This window comes from Malus sylvestris, chromosome 13 (assembly GCF_916048215.2).
Source record: "Malus sylvestris chromosome 13, drMalSylv7.2, whole genome shotgun sequence".
NCBI classification, from domain to species: Eukaryota; Viridiplantae; Streptophyta; class Magnoliopsida; order Rosales; family Rosaceae; genus Malus; species Malus sylvestris.
In genome coordinates, this window is record NC_062272.1 from 971,414 (window position 1) to 993,986 (window position 22,573).

At 35.7% G+C, this 22,573-nt stretch overlaps 3 protein-coding genes across 3 annotated transcripts; 2 read left to right on the forward strand and 1 right to left on the reverse strand.

Annotated features, from left to right (window-relative positions):
• Positions 1–10,964: 10,964 nt before the first annotated feature.
• Positions 10,965–12,317, forward strand: LOC126596996 (probable transmembrane ascorbate ferrireductase 3). The gene is made up of 4 exons (XM_050263739.1): positions 10,965–11,262; positions 11,358–11,406; positions 11,517–11,716; positions 11,829–12,317. Exons 1-4 carry the CDS (start codon positions 11,101–11,103, stop codon positions 12,099–12,101), a joined length of 684 nt encoding a protein of 227 aa, XP_050119696.1. The 5' UTR covers positions 10,965–11,100; the 3' UTR covers positions 12,102–12,317.
• Positions 12,318–12,836: 519 nt separating this feature from the next.
• Positions 12,837–14,255, forward strand: LOC126597645 (probable ascorbate-specific transmembrane electron transporter 2). The gene is made up of 4 exons (XM_050264456.1): positions 12,837–13,073; positions 13,174–13,222; positions 13,403–13,602; positions 13,726–14,255. The coding sequence occupies exons 1-4, from the start codon at positions 12,915–12,917 to the stop codon at positions 13,987–13,989; spliced, it is 672 nt and encodes a 223-aa protein (XP_050120413.1). The 5' UTR covers positions 12,837–12,914; the 3' UTR covers positions 13,990–14,255.
• Positions 14,256–15,377: 1,122 nt separating this feature from the next.
• On the reverse strand, positions 15,378–19,235 carry LOC126596764 (protein OBERON 3-like). Its single transcript, XM_050263429.1, has 2 exons — positions 16,957–19,235; positions 15,378–16,077 (listed from the first exon to the last, which is right to left on the reverse strand). Exons 1-2 carry the CDS (start codon positions 18,818–18,820, stop codon positions 15,500–15,502), a joined length of 2,442 nt encoding a protein of 813 aa, XP_050119386.1. The 5' UTR covers positions 18,821–19,235; the 3' UTR covers positions 15,378–15,499.
• Between the last annotated feature and the right edge of the window lie 3,338 nt (positions 19,236–22,573).

Genomic DNA, 22,573 nt, shown 5'->3' on the forward strand with positions numbered 1-22,573 from the left:
CCGAGTGTCAGTGGAAGCTATTGAGCTGTTTTCCGTTCATATGCACATCGCTCCACGCCCTTCTTTTCGTTTCTTTCTTTTTTATTTCACCAAATATTTTATTACCTTTATATTTAAAGAAAATTAATGAAAATAATTTAAAATTTTTGAGTTCTAACGATAAAGATAAAATAAAGGGTAAAGTTAATATTATCATAATTGACTTTTTAGTGTAAAAATATGATTTTTTGTTAAAGTGAACAATACCATAAGTTTTTCATTAAAGTTTCCTTATATTTATATAGTAATTTCTTTTAAAAAAATTCTAAAAAAAATCTGAAAATGTCATGAATTTATATACTTTTTAAAATTTATTATATAAAATAAAATTTTAAGCGATTTGTCGTATTAATTTTTCAAAATTTGTTGTAATGCAATCTCTTTAATTAAGGGGCAATATAATTATCCTTAATGAAGGGAATTTTTTTCGAAATTGTTCAATTTAGATTGAGTAATCAAATTTGCATTGTGTACAATACAAATTATGAGTTCTTATTTTTTTTCTTTTTTTTTTAAATAAATGAATGGATAGTTGCGTATTTTTTGTCATTAAGATATGCAATCACAAAATTAGAGGTTCCGACTAGGTATTCGGCTCAAATAGATACAGTGTTTGTCATATATATTTTAGTCAAACTTTAGTCATTCTATAACCAAGCAAAACAAAATATCGTTATACAAACGACTAACTGGTAATACAACGAATGAAATGGATGATCCGTCTTGTTACCAATCAAACACCACATAAGCAACATACGTATGAATGAACTACTTAATAAACCGTATCAATATTATAATGATTCTTCAAATTATATGGAATATATCATAAGAATTTATAACATAGTTTGGATGTTGTATGCTGTAGGGGTTGGTGAATGTTTTAAATGAAATTATAATTACGCGTTTACTAGTTTGGCAAAGAATGGATCTAATGCTCTCATAAATACATTCCAAACAGTATTACATAGAACTCCTGTATTAGAGAGTTTGTCAACAATGTGATCAATATATGTTTGGACTGAACACATGACTTGTCGTCATGCTTCACAATAAGACATGCTAAGCATGCGGTTTACTATTGCATTGAGAAGAACCAAGAACTCATCTAGGACGAATTCTATTGTTCTATTCAACGAGAAGTGCCTCCTACTTTTTCATTAAAAATATCTAAGAACTTGGTGGACCGTTGAAAATGAGTTCTTTGTTCTTTCTCATCTTCACTTTCTTTCTGTTGTCCATACTACTATGGCATTGATATACATAATTATACCTTTCAGTTATATAACATCTTAACGTGCTTTGAATTTTAAACTGCCATCACAATTTAGATATATGCTTAAGTCGTCAGTAACACGCATTAACTAATTCTTAATTCCATTATTCCTTATACAGTGATTTCGAACACTTTATCCCTCCTTCAAGACTTTGAAATAGAGTACCCATAGCTTGAATGTTAATCTTTGAAGAAGTCTACATTCTTCAAAGAGGTATAAAGTGCTCAAATAATAATTGCATTAAAAGTAAAAATATAAAATAAAAATAGACAGAATTGAGAAAGCATGAATCATTACGGGTAAAACAAATTATTATTAAGACTTTTGGGGCAAAAAGAAGTTTACCTTTAAACTCTTTTTATCCTTTTTAAAAACTTAATTAAAAAAGGAAAAGCAGCTCAATCAGGCAACCGCCCAAGGCGCCGTCCCTTTTCATGTTTATGTGTGCAGCTTGCTTTCCTAAACTACCCCCATATTACGCTACGTATTTACAGATTTGCCACACAACCAGTATTTAAGATTGAACGATACTTGACTACTCATTTTTGAGTAGCTAAATATTGTCCTTTAAAATTTATTTGATACGGTCAATATTTCCAGAAAAGTATTCAAAAAATTAGAGAACGATAGGGAAATGGGAGGTGAAGTCTAAACTTCACCTTATATCGGAGAAACTATCAAGTCTAGGCTAAAATCGATATATATTATCAAATGTCGATATTTCTAACACACTTGTTAAATATCGAAAAAACTTTTATATTTCATTCATACCAATGTTTAATAATTCTTAAAGTTTCATTTTAAATCTCATAATTCGATCATAAGCAACATATATTTATATACAATATATCCGTCAATGAAAATATCGATATTGATATTTTAAACACTAAACACAAGAAGCGGGCTGTGATACCAATCTGGTAATTTAAGTCGAGCATGTAGGCAATTCAATCCAATCTGGGGGAAGCGTCTAATTTCGGCGCGTAGAGGAATTGACACGTGGTCCAAATCACCGGACACCGGCTGAGCGGGCGAATATGCAAATTACTCACTCAATTTATCAAGAAAATTGGTTTTTTTTTCTTCCAACTTTAGTAAATTCCACTTGGCAAACGGTGCTGCACTGCTGACGTGACACCTTGTCTCACTCAGACCTCAAATCCCAAGTAGCCGTTGAGGGGACCCACCCAGAATCCACAAAAAAGAAGCCGAGTTGTGAAGAAATGGATTTGGACCGTAATTCATGGGCCTCCTTAAGGAACCCGCTCCTAACGCCGTTAATCACGGGGTCAATCCCGTCAAAGGAAACTAAAGCACAGTCCCCTGGGCCGTGAGTCCGTGACCCCCCCTAATCATAAGCTTCCTTAACGTCCGTGTCCGTTGAAAACGGCGTCACGTCCCCTGATTAGGCCCCACATTTCACGCGGAACAGATAACAACATTATGTTAGTTGCTAATTTGGGTTAATTTACAGAATTAATAGAGTAGTATATTAATCAATACAATAATTACGTGAATTCGATTTGAAGTGAATTTGCATATAACCGAAATTGGGTAAAATTCTTATGATAATTACTACAACGGTAGTCATTCAGTACTACGGTCTAGTAGTATTCATCCTTATTTGTAAGTGAAACATCTTAGGTTTGAATCTCATGAATAGTGAATTCGATATAAAATTAAGTTGTCTATTGTATGGTTTAGCCAAACTCCTCCCTTCTTCTAATATAAAATATATCATTATACTAAAAATAAAAAATAAAAAAAATAAAAAAACAACAACGGTATAATTGCCACCAAACTAGACTGTGCTAACATACGCCGTTTGCGTGGCATTATACCACGTGGCGCCGTGGCATTTGCCCCGCATGGGAAATAACATATGGGGATCTAGCATATTATGAGAGTTGAGATCATCCCGATGTTGCATGGAGGATGATGATGCTGCCTATGGCAATGGTGTTTGCCATGCATGCACATGTTTGCAAGATCTATAGCCGTCCACTACCCAAGTTCATCAGATCGACGGTTGATGTTTGTCTCGGAGTTGTGAAATATGTTTTTGCCAATCACCATGCAAGTTATGCAACATGTGACTTTTTGTGGATTTCTTGGCAGTCGATGACTATTCAATCAACGGTTAGGATTTCTTATTGGAGAACATGGGACATAGAGCACAACACGTTTTAAGGCTATTTCCAGCAAAAAAGAAAAGAACGTAAAAGTAATATTTGACGCCAAAAGTGGAGATAGGATCTTCGTCTCTTCAACGGATCTTTTTGTGAGGATTCCGAATTTTTTTTAATTATGTTCATTCATTGTACATCGTGATATCATTTTTCGTTAGGTACTGTTTGTGTTCAATTTTAAATAATATAATTTAAAATGATTTATAACCGCATGATATACGATTAAAGGATCTCCGAAATCCTTACAAAGAGAATCCGGCAAGGATCCTATCTCTCAAAAGTGAGTATTGGAATTGTGCAAGTCACCATATTATCAACTCTCAAGTTTAATTTTATTTTATGCATTAGAAAGAGATTTGAGTCAAATAAATACGACTTTGCAAAGTTATATTGATTCCCAGCTCTTTTAAGTGTACTAACTTTAGCACCAGAATGCTGAAAATTATTATAGAAGGCATCAGATTACTTTACACGATTATTTTCTTTTATATCTTGGATTCATGTTTTTCAAGGACTTCATTCATAATATTTTTAATACTTTATCCATTTTTGCTAAAAATGTTTTTTTCTTCGATTGTATTGAAAGTGGTTGCAATCGAGATTTCTCTTTTTAAATGAGTTAATTTAAAAAAAAAATCAATGCAAATACGACACCTAAAAATAATGGATAAATAATACCGACCAAAACAAATACACCTAAATATAATTGCTTCTTGGGTTCCTGGGGGGATGTTTGCCTGCGGTCTAAGAAATCGAGCTTTTTCTTTCGTTTCTTCTCTCGCACTCTTTTATATTTAAGATTTTTAATGGTGGGGTGGGGTCCGATCAATAGCTCTCAACCACGTGTACGCGGTCAGGAAAACCGCGACTTTTATTCGCATAGATATTTCCACGTCAGCCATCGAGGAGGAGGAGGAGGAGGAGGAGGACCTGACCTCCTCTGCTTTTGGCTTCTGGTGGGTGTGGTTCTTTTGTTCCTTCTTCCAGTGGTGGGCGTTGAGCGGTGGATGGTGGGTGGTGGGAGGTGGTTCTTTTGTTCCTTCTTCCCGCGCCGATTTTTGGTTGTCCTTTTCCTTATGTGGCAAACCCTAACATGTACTATATATTCTCTATCGCATTTCAAAACATAAGATACAATCTTTAACAATATTATGTGACTAATATTTTTTTATAGATCTTATCATTTCAGATCATAAGATACAATCTTTAACAAAGAATAATAGCCCAATCATATTCAGATTATTTACAATTATGATCCGTGATGAGATATGTATCAATGTTTCAATTAAAGGTATTACTTTTGAGTGTTATAGATGATGAAAACTTATGTACATATAATATTTTGTAATATATAACATGTTACATGCACTTATTCTTCACGTTTTTTTATACGAAAAACAATATAAAAAATTCAAAATTTTCTTAAAATTATACCAGACAGAGATATATAAATTCTGACGGAACAAATAGAAAGGATACAACAGAAAAATAATTTATGGGTCTGTTTTTATAGCCGTTAGCTGTCCAGAATAAGCTTTAAAATTGAAGGCTTCCACTGTGAAACCATGGTGCATGGAAGAAATAAAACAGATAATTTAGGGAAAATAATCATTACATAAATGGCCGTGTATGTATACAAAATCATTTTAGATTCCACCGAACGCAGCATAAAGCCAAAAAATAATAATTATGAACACTCCGGTGCGCACCTCCTCCTCCAACAACTACTGCATCGCATCCTATAAATTTGTATATACAGAAGTATTTGTGGTCAAATATATATGTCTGTATGCCCGTTTTATATCATTTATTCCCGACATATTAAACCTACGAATCCATATTTTTCTTAATAAACGATGTTATCTACATTAAGAGAAAATGACAGACTTAGCTTCATAATAGGATGGCAATAATATGATTTAAATTCGTCAATTGATGAGAATTTAACTTAAGACCTCTCATTTACAAATAAGAAAAAATATCACTAGATCGTAATATTAAGTAGCTCCACAAATTGAATTCTTAATGCAATCAACCGAGCTCCGATCCCTCACTCCTTTACCCATCTCTTTCTCTCTCTCTATTACGAGTGTCGACACGTCAGGACTCAAGAGGCTAATTTCCAATGCGTCATTGCTTACATTACAAGAAAAAGATGTAAATCATGACTATTATTTGTCGTGATGAATAAATATATCATCAACCGCTCAAATGGTGTTGTTTGATTTGACAATTTTTTCCTTCCATTTGATGTTCAAAGTTTTGTCAAATTATTGATGTTTGAATTTATAAATCAATTTATACTCACAGTTTTCCTTTAAGTTTTCAGTTTTTTAAATCTCAAAATTTGTTTAGTTAAATTTAATTTTCGTTTAAAAAATAAAAATTAACAACTGAAAACTAAAATAATTACTAAAAGGATCCTTAATTTGTTGTAACAAACGTAGTGGGCACACGCAAATTAAAGCACGAGTGCCGTAGAGTTGAAAAATATGGTTTGGAGATAGAGGGGGAGCGTTGGTGATTGGTCTCATCTCACGATTTTGCAGTTAAAGCTAGCCCCCATCAAATGAGGAAATTTTGTAGTGTGTCAAGGACACAGTCTGATACACAAAGTATCATAATATAAATAGTTATAATTTTTTTTAAGTATCTAATCAGTTATATTATAACATTTTATATATTGGGACGTGTTCTAAGCACACCGTAAAATCTTCTCTTTTAACACATTTGCCACTTTCCTCGTTAATCATTTCATATTTGCATGTATATATTTTCATTCATGCGTAACTGACACCTATCCTATGATTGAGCATCTGAACTAAGTTTTTCAAAGTTGGAGTCACCACCACTAATTTATTTTCTTTATGTTTGTTTGTTGGTGGTTAACATAATAAATAAAGGCGTTTTGATTGAGGACGCAATGTACAGTTGCTTTCGTCTTTCAAGCTCATTTCTCATCGATGGAACCCTAATATATATCTCTTAGCAAGATTAATCAAATATCCCAACCACTTTGTTTCGTTGCTTAATCATGTCGATCCATCTTTATATAAATAGCCAGCTAGCTACATGGTCACGGCCTAAACCCTAGCATATGGTAGTTAATTTTAACTTTTTTTCTAGACTAGGTCAACATTAATCGATAATGATATCAGTGTATCAATAACGATATCAGTGTCTTCAATAAAAATGATGGAAATTTGCTTAAAGACGTGAAAATTTAAATTGAAACTTTAGGGAATGTTAATATATCAGAAGTATCGATGAAATCTGTCAATTTTAATCGAAACTTAAGAGTTTCTTCAGTATAGAGTGAAGTCTAAGAGCTCGTTTGGATATACTTTTAAAATGACCGAAAGCACTTTTAGAGAAAAAAAATTTGGGTTCCAAAAGCACTTAAATTGCTTTCTGTAATAAGCATCAGTTATGTGCTTCTTCTATGAAGTACTTTAATTGCTTTTTCAATAAGCACCATTGACGAATTGACGAATTGACAAATTGGAGAAAATTTTGGTTCTAAAAATATTTTCTCCAAAAACGATTTCAATTATTTTAAAAATACATCCAAACGAGCTCTAACCCATTTTCATATCTTCTCTAATTTTTCCGTATTTCCACTAAAATGTAAAAAAAATGAATACACACACACACACATCACAGCTAGAATTTTAGTTGATATATCATATATAGGAATTTGTCTAAACTATGAGTTATAATTTAATATATCTTCATTAGGAAGTCTTTTTCTTGGACAACTGTAAGAACGAATATTTATAAACGAAATCAATATCATCCACCACTCAACTTTGGCATGGTTTTTAATTAGTGCACATCTGATAGATAGATATATGCGGGCCAAATATGTGCCTGCCAACTAGTCGATGTATGCATATTAACGAAAGACATTCACAAGAAATACATGCCGCTCATGTTAACTCGATCCATATCCCTTCGTGTTATTGTCATGCATCTAAATTTTTCGCATGATCCCAAAATGTCTACAACATACATGCATCTAAAATTTTCGCATGTTCCCAAAATGTCTACATATATGTTGTCGTTCATCAGGCAAAATAAATCGAAAATCAACTTAAAAGACATAAATTTGACAATGCTTGGAAAACTTTGAACTTTGGTCTGATTTGAGCCCGCGACTCACCATTTCGAAGAGAAGGTTATCACGAGTCAAACATAATGCTTTGCTGTGACATGAGCTTTTTCAACCGAATTCTATCAATTAAAACGTGTAATAGGATTCTAAGTTTTTAGGATATTTTCGAGATTTTGTTATTTGTTTAATTCATTTCTTATTTGAACTCTTACAAAGTTGAGGACTAAAAGACACCATACAAACCTCCTTTAGGGTACTAGGGTTTGTTATCTCCCATATTATCAATCAATAAACTTTGACCCTTTTTCTCTAATGATTTCCGATATCCTCATCCTTTAAGTTTTAATTTGATACTTTTTTTTTGTCGTTGAGTCTCCTTTGCTCTTGCTGCATGAAAGTAGTAATAATATCATAGCCCATCGAGACAATTGATAAATTGGATACAGCTTGATCCTTTTACTTGCTACATCCAAATGCTTCACACAAAACTAAATTCTTTGAAAATAGCGTAATTACTAGTTAAGAATCGATATTATATGGTATCAAACATTTACGTGCAACACAAGTTTGTCTATCAGCTCCCTATACCTTCCTGGACTCGATAGTATAATTAATAAACTAATATATTGGTTAAAAAACTAAATTTTCCAGTAAGCAAGCATAATCCAAGAAGATTAAAATAATGCGGATAAAATTTTAAAGAATAAAAGTTCAAATGAAGAAAGTGTTGAAAGCGTGATGGAACTGGAAGGAAGCGAGAGATTTTCAATGTGCTTGTAATGCATGACGGTATATTACATGTCTTTATACAATTAGAGGGACACTTGAAGAAAAAAAAAAATTTTCCTCCACTTATAAAAAGACATATATAGTACCGCCTCGTATTCCGATTACATTGAAAAATCTAAGTATCAGTCTCCATCAAGTAGTTATGCTGAGAAACCTAACTCGGAAATTAAAGAAGCTTATCTGACAACCACTAGGACTCCGTGATGATTATTTATCTGTATATTATGAATGTTAATCCCACAAATAGATAATTAAAAATGATGGTCTTGAGTATGCAGTCATGATTAGGAACAATCAAAAACATTTTAATGGCAGGAAATGCTTGCATCAATGATAGCAAATCCATTGTCTTTTTCCCATTCCTCAAATTCATCATCCTTCCTCCATAACCCTAGCTATACAACTAGTCTTTGGTTCATCATAGCTATGAGGGTAGGAATAATTTGTAAAAGTAGAGTCTACATGTATTGGATTGGTATTGCTATGGTCGTAAATTCTAAAATGGACCGGCTCATGTCATGATTCAAGATTCTTAGTTGCTGTGTCATTAACTAAAAATTTTGATTCATTGTTTGAGCTGGTCCATGTATAAAATCCCCTACTATGGCTAGCAAGTATGTAGCAACTTGGGATTGAAAAAGTAATCACTTTGAAGTGTGGTCCTAAACATGAAATTCCAAGTGCATGCAAGCTCATGAACATAATCACTACCAGTGGTACTCTTTGTTGCCTTTCGTAGCAGGGTCCAAGGGAGGAATTTGTGGGAAATGTCTCTAGACTTTTTATTATGCGGCCAATTCTTAAGAAAGGGATTGGTCTTTTGCATATAACTAGTCAACGTCATATAACCAATTCAAGTTTGTAAGTTTGTGTTTGTTTAAGAGTATACAATTATTTGAAAGTAGCATATGAGAGTTTAGGGTCCTCATAGCCTATTGCAGGCCGGTCCTGTATTCTATCTGACGGACAGTAATGACTTCAAGGTTGGTCTGTAAGTCCTAATCCAGTTCAGAAATATGGATCAGGCTAACCCAATTGTAAAAACCAAACCTTTGAGGTCTGACTTTTTCTTCCGTAGATAGATCAAACCTCAGGGGGTTCTTGTGCCACCAACATCGTTACTAAGATGGAGCTCTCAAGCAATGACGGAGCTAACATAGGGTTATTGGCTGTTAAATTGTCATATTCTTCATTCACTGAAAAAATAGTTTGTGAGTAACATAAGAAAGGTTGGAATAACCTCGCATGGATTTATTTGTTTGAAAAAGGCTAACCTTTACCTTTTCAGTTTATTCCGCAACCACATTTTTCTCTTTGGAAAAAAAGAATTCCTCAAACAGCTAGATAGCTAGGACGCCTCTGTTTGCACTCAAAATATACCCATTTTTATTTATTTGGGCAATTTGGGTAAAATATGGTATTTAAAGGATTAATGAGCAAGAAGACTAATCTGGAGAGATATTTGGTGCAAGTGGGATAGGTTTTACACTATAATATTGTTTCTCCTATTTGTTTGGGTGGTGGAGGTTTGTCTAGCCTTTGTTTAATCAAGATACATGCATGTATTGCAAGTAAATGGAAAGGCATCAGCAAGCTTTCGGGCAAGGAACATGTGAAAGAAGCCAACTTGCTTCTTTTTAATGTTAGTTTATTACAAGTGGGAAAACATGTGATGAAAGCATGTGGTGGAAATGCAAGTTCCCCTTTTAATATTATTTCTCCATGCAAGTTGGCAAGTGAAATACAAGCTGCCCAAGCTTCTTTCGGGCAAGTACAAAAACCTCAGTAGGGGGTTTCTTCCAGACCTCTATATAAAGAAACAGATGGAGAATGATTATACACACTCAAAACAACCAATCAAAACTCTACTCAAATTAGCTCATCAGCTTCCTTGTAGACATTTATTTTTAGCCAAGCATCCTTTGCTTTTCTTGTTTATTAGCTCTGCTAATCACTTGTAGTATCGATCTGATTTGTAGCTTTTATGTACTCATTTCCAGTCATATAAATTACAAGCAATCTGCAATATTAGTCACTTTCCTCTGTCATTTATATTTCCAAGTAACCTTGTCATTTACATATTGTTCTATCTCTCCATATAAGTAAAGTCCTTATTTTTAAGGCAAACAAAGAACCTTAATTTGAGCAACTCCCACTCAAATGGCACAATCTCTTGATTTGAAGTCAAAAGGCGCAACCTCAATCATTCAAATCCCGTCTACTAGCGGCATCTAGTAGTGGCACGCCCGCACCCCACCAATCTCGTATGTGAGCAAATCCCCAGCATGCCCGCAAGGACCATGACGGATTTAGGGAGCAAACAGCCTCTACAAGGTGTAAAATTAAGAGAGCGGATATATACTTGGATCAATCATCTACGCGAACTTGTGGTGCTTTGGTTTTTCCTTTTTCTTATAATAATTGGGCAAAATAAATACCTTAGTAGAAAAATGAGAGCTGGTTTTATTTTGTCCTTCTGATGCTTTAATAAAGTTCAAAGTTTCCCCAGGAGAGATTCCCAAAACCAACACAACAAGCAATCCCAAGAACAATGCATGCATTTTTAATGACAACCTCTTTAGCATAACACTCGCACATCAAAATTATAGGAACGAAGGAGACCCATCAACCCTCATCATTAATTCCCTAGATTAATTAACTTCGCCGTCATCTGTCCTCTGATTACTTAATTGCAATGCATACTACTATAAACTATAGATACGAACGATCAGCCTCTAGGTTGACAGTAGGTGCACACTTGTTTGGCATCTTAGGACTCGTACTCTTGCTTGTTTGGCTCCTGCATTACCGTGGTGGCATCGACTATGATTCTGATAATTCAGATCGAGTTTTCAACGTAAGTGATCATTAACCATCACAATCCAGCCATTACTATTTGCTTGCTTAATATTGGCTCAAGTTAAAGTTAAAGTCATTTCCTTAATTTGGCAGGTTCATCCGTTTCTTATGTTCTTCGGGTTTATTTTTTTTGCTGGTGAAGGTACGTACATATTAGGGTACTAGGGTTTAATTTCTTATACATTATACGCGTACTTATGCTTAAGTACTAATATCTGAACGAAATATTATTGCATCTATTTGATACACCAGCGATGATGGCATACAAGACCGTAATGTCGCGACACAAGGTGCAGAAGTATGTTCACGCCCTCTTACATCTGGTAGCTCTAAGTTCCGGGATATTTGGGATATGCGCTACTTTTAGATACCATGACATGAGGGACATAGATCACATGTATTCACTCCATTCATGGATTGGCTTGACCACCTTTATCTTGTACGGTTTGCAGGTACGTACGTATAAGTAATAACGATAACTTCATTAATTAGTTAATTAAAGTAAATATATTGTTCCTTAATTACTTAATTAAGCATGTATGCATGGTTTGATGTGGCATGCAGTGGCTGTTTGGAGCTGCTACGTTCTTGTTTTCAAGAGGTATGTCAGAGTCGTCGAGGCTCAGAATAGTTCCATGGCATATGAGTATGGGTAGGGCACTGCTGTACTTGTCGATCTGTGCTGCCCAAACTGGTCTGATGGAGAAATTCACATTCCTTAGAATTTCGAATGTGCTGGGTCGCAGGGAATCACACTTGATCAATTTCACTGGACTAGCAATCCTCCTGTTTGGCATCTTCGTCGATCTCTCTGTCGCTCTTGCCCGTTATGTGTGATATATAGTTTCTTAATTTAAGTCCAATCCTTTTTTTTTTCAGCTGGTTTATTCAGTTGAACACATTGGGTTGGTGTTATATATAATGTTAATTATTTCATATGTATAATCCTTTTTTCTTTTGGTGTGATTAATTTGAGCGAATTTATGTATTCGAGGGTTCATGTGTAAGACCAATATATTCATTATGATATGAATTCAATTATTTTTCTATTAATGATCAGATAATGTGTTGATTCCTTAATCGGTATAAGTTTGTAAATTGTATCAGTCCCTAATATTTGGAATCTTTTCTAACACAATTTACTTATAGCATCACCCCCTAATAGTTCGCATCTTCAATGATGATGCGACATTATTTTATCGTACAAACATCATGATCAGAATCGTTCATTTTCTTAATCATATTCTAAAGATAATTTTTATAAAAGTTTATTCGACTTAGAGACTATATACTTAGAAAATGTATATGCTTGATTGGGGTGCTTTGTAAATGTGATTGACGACGAGTTAATTTAGCCGTACGTGACACACAGAAACAGAATGCAAAACAAACATATTCGAAGCTTTTGGCCTGGCCACCTAAAAAGATCAGCCGGCTAGACGGTTTTCCATATTCCAAATATTGCTTGGCGGCATCGATCCTTCCATATTCCAAACATTGTTTAGTTTGGGCAAATAAAACTCTAAATCTTTACATTGATTTCATCCAAACTTCCATGCTTTTCTCGTCGACACCGTTTCTCTTATGATTTAAATACAGTCCTAGTAAAGCTTGTAGCTCTTGAGAGGATTACACTCACACGTTACAACAATGGCAACTAAGAGTCGTAGCTACCAAATATCAGCAATCCCAGCTACAATATTTGGGCATTTGCTAGCTATAGCCATAACAATCCTGGTTCTTGTTTGGATCCTAAAGTTCCGCGGTGGCTTCGCTCTCGAAACCCTCATCAAAGAGAAAATTATAAATGTACGTTACGTAAATTTTTAAATCTTGCATACATATCATAAGTGAAATTTATATGATCATATCCTTCATCTCATCATATTCTTCCTCTCATCTTTCACAGGTTCATACGTTTCTAATGGTGGTTGGGTTTATATTGATCGGTGGAGAAGGTAATCATATTGGAGCTCACTAGGTCAAAAAAATGTGTCTATAACCTTGCTAGAACAAATGTGCCCTCTTCACAGTTCATATTAGTTTAAAGTAGACTATCGTTTATATAAAAAAAACATTGCTAAATATCCCTAGAATATTAAGGACTGATCTGATGGGTTAGCAATTTATTGGTGCAGCAATCATGGCATACAAGACAGTCCAAGGGGAAAGGAACACGCAAAAAGGGGCGCACCTGATATTGCATCTTCTAGCTCTGGTGGCTATAATTTTTGGGTTTTACTGTGCCATCAAGTTTGATCACGAATCCGGAGTTCAACATTTTCTTACCTTACATTCCTGGCTCGGCATAATCACCATCTCGTTATTTGGTCTTCAGGTAATACTGACACCTTACGATACTTAAAATACGTCAACACCTTATGGCGTCATGTCACTTTTGCGGAGAAGCGCCTCTTATTAACTAAATGATCATACACTTATATTAATGCTTGTTTTCCAGTACTTGTTTGGCTTCGTGCTGTATGTGTTTCCGGGTGGCGACAAGTCGTCGAGGGGAAATTTTATGCCATGGCACACATTTTTCGGGATGGTGATATTTCTTCTAGCAGTGTGCACGGCTGAGACAGGGTTGCTGGAGAGGTTCTTTTTCTTGGGCGTAATAAAAATGAATGAACAAGTACTTATAGTCAACTTCATTGGCCTTTTGCTCTTTCTCTTTGCAGCCACCGTCAGCCTCACCGTCCTCCTCCCTGGGCCTTACTAATTGATCATACCAATTATTCATCTTTACCTGAGTATTCTCTCTTGTCAATATGTTGTTTTGAGACGAATTAGTTTTGTTGTGTTTTTTTTTATACAACGTTATATTTAAGCTAAGAAGTGGAAAATAACAATGAGTAGTAGTGTTAGGGCTCATTGGAAATGTTTTTAAAATAATGGAAAGCGCTTTCAGTTATTTTAAAAGTACTTCTAAATGAGCCCTTAAATATTAGTTCATTACCACATTCATAAAAATTTGTTGAGCCATATGGCTAGCCTATTTGTATACTTAAATTAATAAAGCAATGCACATTCAAGAAAGATTATTCTCATCTTACTTTACATCGTAAGTAGATCAGTACCGTTTTACTTTTAGCATAAGTTTCTCATTCTTTTCGACATGTGTATATGTTGTATTTTGCAAATCTACAATCACAAAGTAAGATGCTTTTAATTTAAGTGATTACCAATATTTGCTTTTATATTCGAGATCTGTGTTTGAATCTGCTTCCAATATAAAAGCAAAACCTGAAATCACTAAGTAATGATGGTGTTTTTGAACCCACAACATTATTAGTTTTAACAATGGTGGAAGTGGTGGCACCAATGCAGTTTTTCTTGGTGCAAGCGGAGTTTGCATACAGACTTTTTTTTCTCACCGTGTGATTTGATCAAGCGGCTGAAACTGAGTGATTTGGTGACCGGTTTTGATACAAAGTGGGAAGTTTTGTGTAAAAAAATAGGCGGTTGTGATGCGAAATATGATGTTTTGTGTAAAAAAAAAAGTTGTGATTTAGGTGTTTTTGAATAAGACGGAGCAAATCTTTGCATTAGAAAATAAAGGCTTTGTACAATGCCTCGCACTAGAAGATACGTCCTTGCATTGTTTATATAAGGTTGTGCACACATAGGTGCTATGTAATGTGCCACCGTTGAGCGCTCATGTGTGTGTATATATATATATATATACTGTCGTTACGGAGAAATTCTTATGTTCACCAGAGGACAGCCTCATTTGTACGGCCACACGTGGAATTTTGTAATGGACTACAATGCAGAAGGTCTTGCTTAATTGTGTGTATGAGCATGCGAAAGACAATCTTCCTCCAGACGGACACAAGAATCTCTCGTTGCTATGGCAAAGAGGGAGGTAGAGGGAGGCCTTGTGCAGCGTTGCTATGCTCAACCACTGTTATCCAGGAGAATTTTTTTAGTGTGCAGGAAACACAGCCTGTACACTCCATGTCATAAACCAGCTTGTAATATGACACTTGATGTACCAAACTGCGTTCCTAGCACACTGGAAAATCTCTCGAGGCAGAGCATATGCAGATGGAATGATGCCAGCACTAGCTATATAATCAATTGAAGAATAAGGTTCGAATTCCACAATGCGAGACAATCTTTCACTTTGATTAAAATAACAAGCAGAATCCAAAACTGAATAACACTAATCAATATACTTAACACAGTCAGCACCATTGTCAAAAAAGAATTAAATAAAAGAACAGAAACTAGACCCGTTGCTGCTTTGTTGCTTCCATTCTCTCCAACAAGCCAGCAATCTCAGCTTGCATTCTAGTTTTCATGTTGTAGTAATCGCAATGTGAACTTTCCAAAATTTTCAGCTCCTCCAGTTTCTTCCTTCGCTTTTCCTCCGTCTCTTTCAGACACAATTTGGAAAACTTTCCGGCGTACTCTTCCTCCAGCTTCTCTGTCTTTGTCCGTATCATCTGATGGTACCCTTCTGCCTCTCTCCGCGCTTCATCAGCCTTGCTCTGGAACATTCTAGCTTCCGCTTCCTTTATCCTCACTACGCTTTCCAAGCTCTCAAACCCGTCTATTTTTGGTAATGTTCCAAACCGGAACTCATCCTCATTGCTTATATGGGACGATTTGAGGGGGTTCTGACGGGTATCATTAGACAGCGAATCACATTGCATACTAGAACTAGTGTTGTAAACAGCATATTTCGGAGGTACAGAAACAGATTGTGAAAAAGGGGTCGAATCTTTTCTCAGGCAGGCTTGAGAAGCAGCCAACTCTTTTGTGGATATGGTAGAAGCAGGATATTCTGACACTCCATCTGTATCTATTTAAAAGGAAAAGCAAATCCAGATTTAGGCATGAACAGATACTGAATAACACATATATCCAAGTCGAGGAAGAAACATTTAGAATGAGTATATAAGCAAACAGTTCAACTCAAGCTGCATCGAGGAGATCCAAATCAAAAGTGAAACCAGAAGGAAAGAAGAAAATAGGCCAACACAACAAAAAAGTAAGCTGTAGAGATTAAAATGGTTTTTAACAGCCACAGGCATATGATCCTCATTGTAGCTATGCAGACAGCCAGTCACAAGGCTCAAGTAATCAACTCAGACAAGGCTCAAGTAATCAACTCAGAGTATTCTATTTGACATAGTTCATATTACGCTAGCCTCCAATACGTGCATAGAGTACCCAATCAAGTTCCTTGATTGGACTCATACAATAGACCTTCAGTGATTGTTTTCTAATTTGATAAAGTAACATTATGCTACAGTAGTATACGGCGAGCTGAAGATTATATAGAATTATCATCTCTATGGTTTTATATTCAACATGTGAAGAAATAAAAGGTTGTGTGGTGTTTCTAATACAAGGATTGCTAGTTACGTTTTCTCCAAGACACTCTTTATCATCTACCTTAACATTTCACTTTGGTACATCAATACATTGCCCACATTAATGCCCAACATTTGTCCCATAAACAGTAGCTGACCAAATGGCAATTCGTCGAATTTTTGTTTACATCTATTTAGTATGCTTTTTGTCACAATAGTTATAAGTCATTCTTAACATGCAAGGAATAAGCCACACTTATGCATAAGCAGTTCATACTCCCCAACGGGACTAGCAGAAGACAAACAATTTGAAAGTAACAGAATCACATACAAGTTGAAATAGAAAACCGAAGAGGGTGACTTACAGTTAAAGAACTGAATAATGAAACTGCAGGCGTCTGAAGGAGACATCAATTGGCTTCCAAGCTTGGAGATGATCTCCTCAGCCTTAATATGCAGTTCCCGGCCTTTAAAATCGTCGCTTCTCCTAAAAATCTTCTTAACACAGTCAAGCTCCTTGATAAGGGTCTCTAGTCCCCAGTCTTTTGCACAGCACAGAAACACATCCTTGACAAAACCAAACATTTCCGAAGCATGGCCGCATCCAATGCAATGAAATTGCATCTCAGTTGTCCCAGAGGGACCTTTCAAGCTAGGACCTGGTTTAATGAGGTTCCTCTGAATACCACAAGCAGCGTGACACCAATGCGAACAAACATCACAGCCAACCCAACCACAAGTATTATTGGCACAGTCGAAATTCAAACACACAGGACACATGCAGGAACTACAAAACCCCTTATTTGCAGAGCAAATTTTGCAGTCACAATCATCAACAGGCAATAAGCTCTTGCAATTCACATTCTTACACCTCATAAACGAGAAAATCTCCACCAGCTCGGTTGCTGGAAGGCGGTTTTTCCCAGATACAAAGTTCCCGAGTCCCATTTTCACAGCAACCAACATCTCCAATTGATCCTTCTGACATTTAGAGAGATTCTCCTTTGTAAGATCAGACCTTCTCTGAAGCCGGTTTTGAAGGCTCACCAATTCTTCCTTCTTCTCCGGCGTGGATATCAGATTCTTCAAGTATTCCTTAGTTGATAAGAGCATTTCCTCACGAAGCTCTTGAACTGTCTGAGCCATGACAGTAACAGATTCCGAAACAACTTCGTGAAGAATTCTCTCCGGTCTAGAAAGTTTCCTGGCTCTCCCACCAACATCCATACTCTCCAATCCTCTCAAACTTTCAGAACCTCTCCCTCTAGAATCCCCAGAAAGGGTATCGATTGTCGGCTTAGCAGGCAATTCAGATGGAAAAAAGGAAAGGTTATCAGAGCTAGTTGTCCTATAAACACTGTTATTATTACAAGAATCCTTACGATTACTCTGCATCATTGACAAAATCCCGCCGCCGTGATTCGACAAACCAACTCCATCTCCAATCGGCTTAAACCTGCTATGAACAGACCCATTAGTCCCCTCCCCACAGTTATAAATTTGATCATCTTTCCCAACAGAATAATCGAAATCCGTCGAATTTCGGGTAAGCGAGCAACTGGGGTTGTGGGAAAATGGGTGGGAGTAAGAGTACGACAATGAAGCTGCTGTGAAATCATTGGAGCAAGTTGTCTGTGTGTTGTTAGCAGACGGCGCCAACGACTGTATGCTTCTACTCGGCCGCAGCATCGCCGGAGGATCGCCATTCTGCAAGGCGTTTGAGGCGGTGAGAGAGAGAGATACCTCCGGCAAGGCTAGAGAGAGATTCAAAGTCTCGAGCTTTGGCTTTTTGTCGTCCCTGCTTTCTCTCTCCGCCTCCTCCGCAAGCTCTCGCTTCGAGCAATTCAACCTGGTTTCGTTCAAATTAAGGAAATCTCTCTCTACCCATTTGTTAGAATTCTCCGAAACCATGGCTTCTTTACCTTTGAAACTCTCTTTCTCCAACGAAGTCAGCAAATTTGCGCCGGCGAACTCCTTCTCGAGAAAACCCAGTTTGGAATTGTCGCAGAGGTAGCTGAGAGTCAGCTCCTGGGAACTTAAATTTCCAGTCTTTGAGGGTTTTGATTGGAACCCATCAGAACCCATGTCTGATTCTCTGAGAAATCCGAACCCCTTTTCGGAGAATCCCATTTTCTCTTCTGGGTTGTGTTTATTTTGCTTGGAAATATGGCGAGTGACCTTGCTCTGAGACGCCTCGTCGGCGGCAAGATTCCCATTCGCTCGATCCATGTCACCAAATACGGCCTTATTCACAGAGAGAGGGAGAGAGAGAGAGGACTTACCAGGTAAGAGAGAGATATAGGGAGGAAAGAGTGTCTGTGAAGACGAGAGGAAGTGAAAGAGAAACAGAGAGGAAAAGGTCTACAGGGGCTGTTTGGAAATTAGTAAAGAATCTGAGGGTGTGTTTGTCAACTGATTCCTTCAGCCCACCATTACTGAAATCTCAGTATCTGTAAATCTGCAACGGGAGGAGCCCCAGCGGCTGGATTTTTCAAGCGTTTACACCAGAAAACGGCGATTCTTCTGGCTTTGATCTGAAATTACCGAACTGGCCATCTGAATTTGGTGGAATTACTCTATGCAATGCTTTGAGTCATCTTTTTCTTGGTAAAGACCTTGACTGGAGTCTAGGGGTGGTGCTGCAGGAAGGGGACGACTTTTTGTATTTATGGAGAAACATATGAATTAACATTTAATTAGAGCATAATTAAAGTTCACCATCCTTAAAAAGGTGCTTAATTGCTTTCAATTATGAGTCAAGGTTTAGCTAGCATTTTCTAGTGTCGGATATTCAAACGGTACTCTATATATCATAATATAAGTAGAGATAATTTATTTTTCAGTATTTTTATTCTTATATTATGATACATGGAGTACTCCTTGAATACTATACACTTTGAAAGTTTTATCCTTTCCTTCCTGGTAAAGGGTCACAAGTTCAAGAAATTTTCATGTGTACTTGAAACTCTTGTCACATAAATGTTATAATGCATTAAGGACATTGTTAATAAATTTTACTTTTAAGATAATATCACAGTTTAATAATATTTTTTTTCGTTTATAAAGTTATGTCTCTCGTAAACGATGAGTTATATACCCTCCATTATATAAATGTTGTTACAAAGTACACTGACAAGATCAACTTACCTCAATTGCCATTTTTCATCGAAGGGAAAGTGTGAAATAAGGAAAATGTCATGGACTTTCTGAAAATTAGGGGACATGAATAATGTAGCTTAATTGCTATCTGAATCCTGAGCTAAGATATTTTTGGTCAAATGAAATCAAGTTTAGCTGTCATGGTTGAGATTAACAGAAATTAAGTGCTTCATTGTGTGTTAATTAATCTCAACTCGGTTGGAGAGCCACATATTCTTGTCACTAATCAAGAATATGGCTTCCGTCAAATCGGAAAACAACTTTGCTAAAAAATATTGCCAGAATTATTCTTTTGACTGGGAGATGGAATTATAAAATGTTTCACACAATCGCATGAAATTTTATAAGCATATCCTGAAGGTAGTCAACAACATGATTTTGGTATATTGGTGAACTTCTCGAATTCAAAGAATATTAACCAAAGCACATAATCCTTTTTTTTTATATGAAGGAACAAAGTATTATCCTTAAAAACTTCCATTTCATATGACCCTTGATTCTAAACTAAGTGACATGCGTTGAAGTTTTCTGTTTAAAGTGTTATCTAAACTATCTATTAACAGAATCATCTTTGTGTATGAAAACCAATTAGCCTTTCATTTGGAGGTATATTTTTGGCACAGTTGCATCGCTTTCGTGGGCACTGAATATAGACACATACATTTAACATCCGTGCATAAGAAATGGTGTATATTGTGATTTTTTTAATTTTTTTAGTAGCGTCGATACATGTTGGCAATCAAGGACAATATTGTTGTAATGAATGTGATATATTAATCGGGATCACTTTCGTAAATATCATATCGTCTTTAAAAAGAATAACCAGTATACATACTAGTGTATCGTAGTTTAATACCAAAAATACGAGTTGAATTAGCAGAAACTTCACCGATAAAAAGTTTTCAATTTGTTTAGTAGCTACTAGCAAGCTGGCATGAGAAACCCAAACAGTCTAGTACTCTAGTGTCGAAGGAGTTAAGAATCTCTTCGGATCATTGTCCTGAGTCTAATGATCAAGAAATTTGGACCACTCAAATTAAATTTTACGGTTGCCATTAACCAATTTCGTTAGTCCACCTCACATAAAATAAGGGCCCGAATCCCTCTCTTTTAAACAGTCCGAATTTCTTGATCTTAAGCTCCGGACTGTGAGATCCGGATTGGATCCCAACTCGTGCAATCTAATACTGAAGTGCTCATTATCCATATATATATATATATTTTTTTTTTTTCAGGTTTAGAGTTATGAAAATGATGAAAAGTTTTAGTTTATTTGAATTGAATATGTGCAAGAAAAATTGACGTTTTGTTCCTTTTAAACGTTGCTGTTTCTGCAGTTGCTGTTATGCAGTTGACAGTTTATTGCGGTCTACCAACATCATGTGCATGCCGTGTCCAAGAGGCAACAAAGTTAGACTAGGTCGATCCGTTGACGCAGTCGACCATTCTCCTCTTGCTAATCCAACATATATAATGGATTTGGTCATCTACTGTTCTTTTACCTTTTTTTTTTGTGTGGAAACACTGTTCTTTTACTTTTGACAGCAACATATACTGTTTTTGTAGGATTATATTCGAACCGTATTATTCACCAGACACATTGTTCAATGATAAATGATTAATCAGATGTTTTTTCTTATTTTTTGCATGAGTTTGTTGACGTAAGTTCCTAGGGAGAAGGTGGGAGGGATTCAAAAAATCAAGTGTGCGCTTTAACAATTACTTGATGATTACGATTGCCACGCAGAAAAGTGATTAATAAATATTAAGGACGGGCAAGACATGATTAATTAACTGTTAATTGTAGGACGTGAATACATCACCTTAGTACTCATTCATTGTTCGCAAAGAGAGTCATGATATCTTAATTAATTAATTAATCATATAGGCCATGGGAATCTTACAGCAAGTAGCGGTTTGGTTATTTTGGTAATTAGCGGTGTAAACTATGTAAAGTGGGTTGCTTTTAACCTAGACACGAAAACGACGTCGAACAGGTAAAACGCGTCCAGCAATCCCATTATCTCATGTCTAGCCATTAACTTTGAATGAAATGATTATAACTTTGTTTTTTTAAAGAAAATAAATATTAAACTTGAGGAGGAACTTGTAGCTTAAGTAGCTAACTATTTTTATCTTGACATGTATTCGAGGCATTGTTTCGTTTTTGCCATTCTTAATATCCTCTCTCTCTCTCTCTCTCTCTCTCTCTCTCTCTCTATATATATATATATATATAATATTTAAACATTAATTCTCGTAATTAATTAACTACAGAATTTTCATATTTTGTCGTTCCAAAAATAACATAATTTTCCATGCTATTTTGAAATATGAGATATTCTAGATATTTTAACTGTTAACTTTTTATATAAAAATACAAAAACGAATGATCAAAATACACATAATATCTTATACTCCGAATCACCCTAAATTTTTTTGAAAAGCAAATGTCCATATTGTGCAATCTGAAAGAAAGTAAATGGTTTGACCCTAAATAAAAGTGAGTGAAAGAGTACTGGAAGGAAGGATACGTTATATTGTTTGTTTGGCCAAGTTGCATGCATGAGGGAGGGAGGGAGGGAGGGAGGGAGTCAACACGGTATTGACGTGTGCGGCTGCGGCTTCCTAAACCCTTTCGTAGTCTGTTTTTATTTTGTCCAAAAACAAGAATCATTTGACATTAACATTCACTTCACACCTTATATCCAAAATTTAATATTGGATCAGTCACTTAGTATTATGCTGTAGTGATATTTTTCTTTATTTGTAAGTAAAAAATCTTATGTTCAATTTTCGTCAAAGATAAATTTGAACCACCTT

Coding starts and splice junctions, on each gene's coding strand:
- LOC126596764 (XM_050263429.1), bottom strand. CDS start 18,820: ATGGATCGAGCGAATGGGAATCTTGCCGCCGACGAGGCGTCTCAGAGC. Junction 16,078..16,956: donor CATTATTCAGTTCTTTAACT/GTAAGTCACCCT, acceptor CCTTTTAAATAG/ATACAGATGGAGTGTCAGAA.
- LOC126596996 (XM_050263739.1), top strand. CDS start 11,101: ATGCATACTACTATAAACTATAGATACGAACGATCAGCCTCTAGGTTG. Junction 11,263..11,357: donor ATTCAGATCGAGTTTTCAAC/GTAAGTGATCAT, acceptor TTAATTTGGCAG/GTTCATCCGTTTCTTATGTT. Junction 11,717..11,828: donor TTATCTTGTACGGTTTGCAG/GTACGTACGTAT, acceptor TGTGGCATGCAG/TGGCTGTTTGGAGCTGCTAC.
- LOC126597645 (XM_050264456.1), top strand. CDS start 12,915: ATGGCAACTAAGAGTCGTAGCTACCAAATATCAGCAATCCCAGCTACA. Junction 13,223..13,402: donor TATATTGATCGGTGGAGAAG/GTAATCATATTG, acceptor TTATTGGTGCAG/CAATCATGGCATACAAGACA. Junction 13,603..13,725: donor TCTCGTTATTTGGTCTTCAG/GTAATACTGACA, acceptor CTTGTTTTCCAG/TACTTGTTTGGCTTCGTGCT.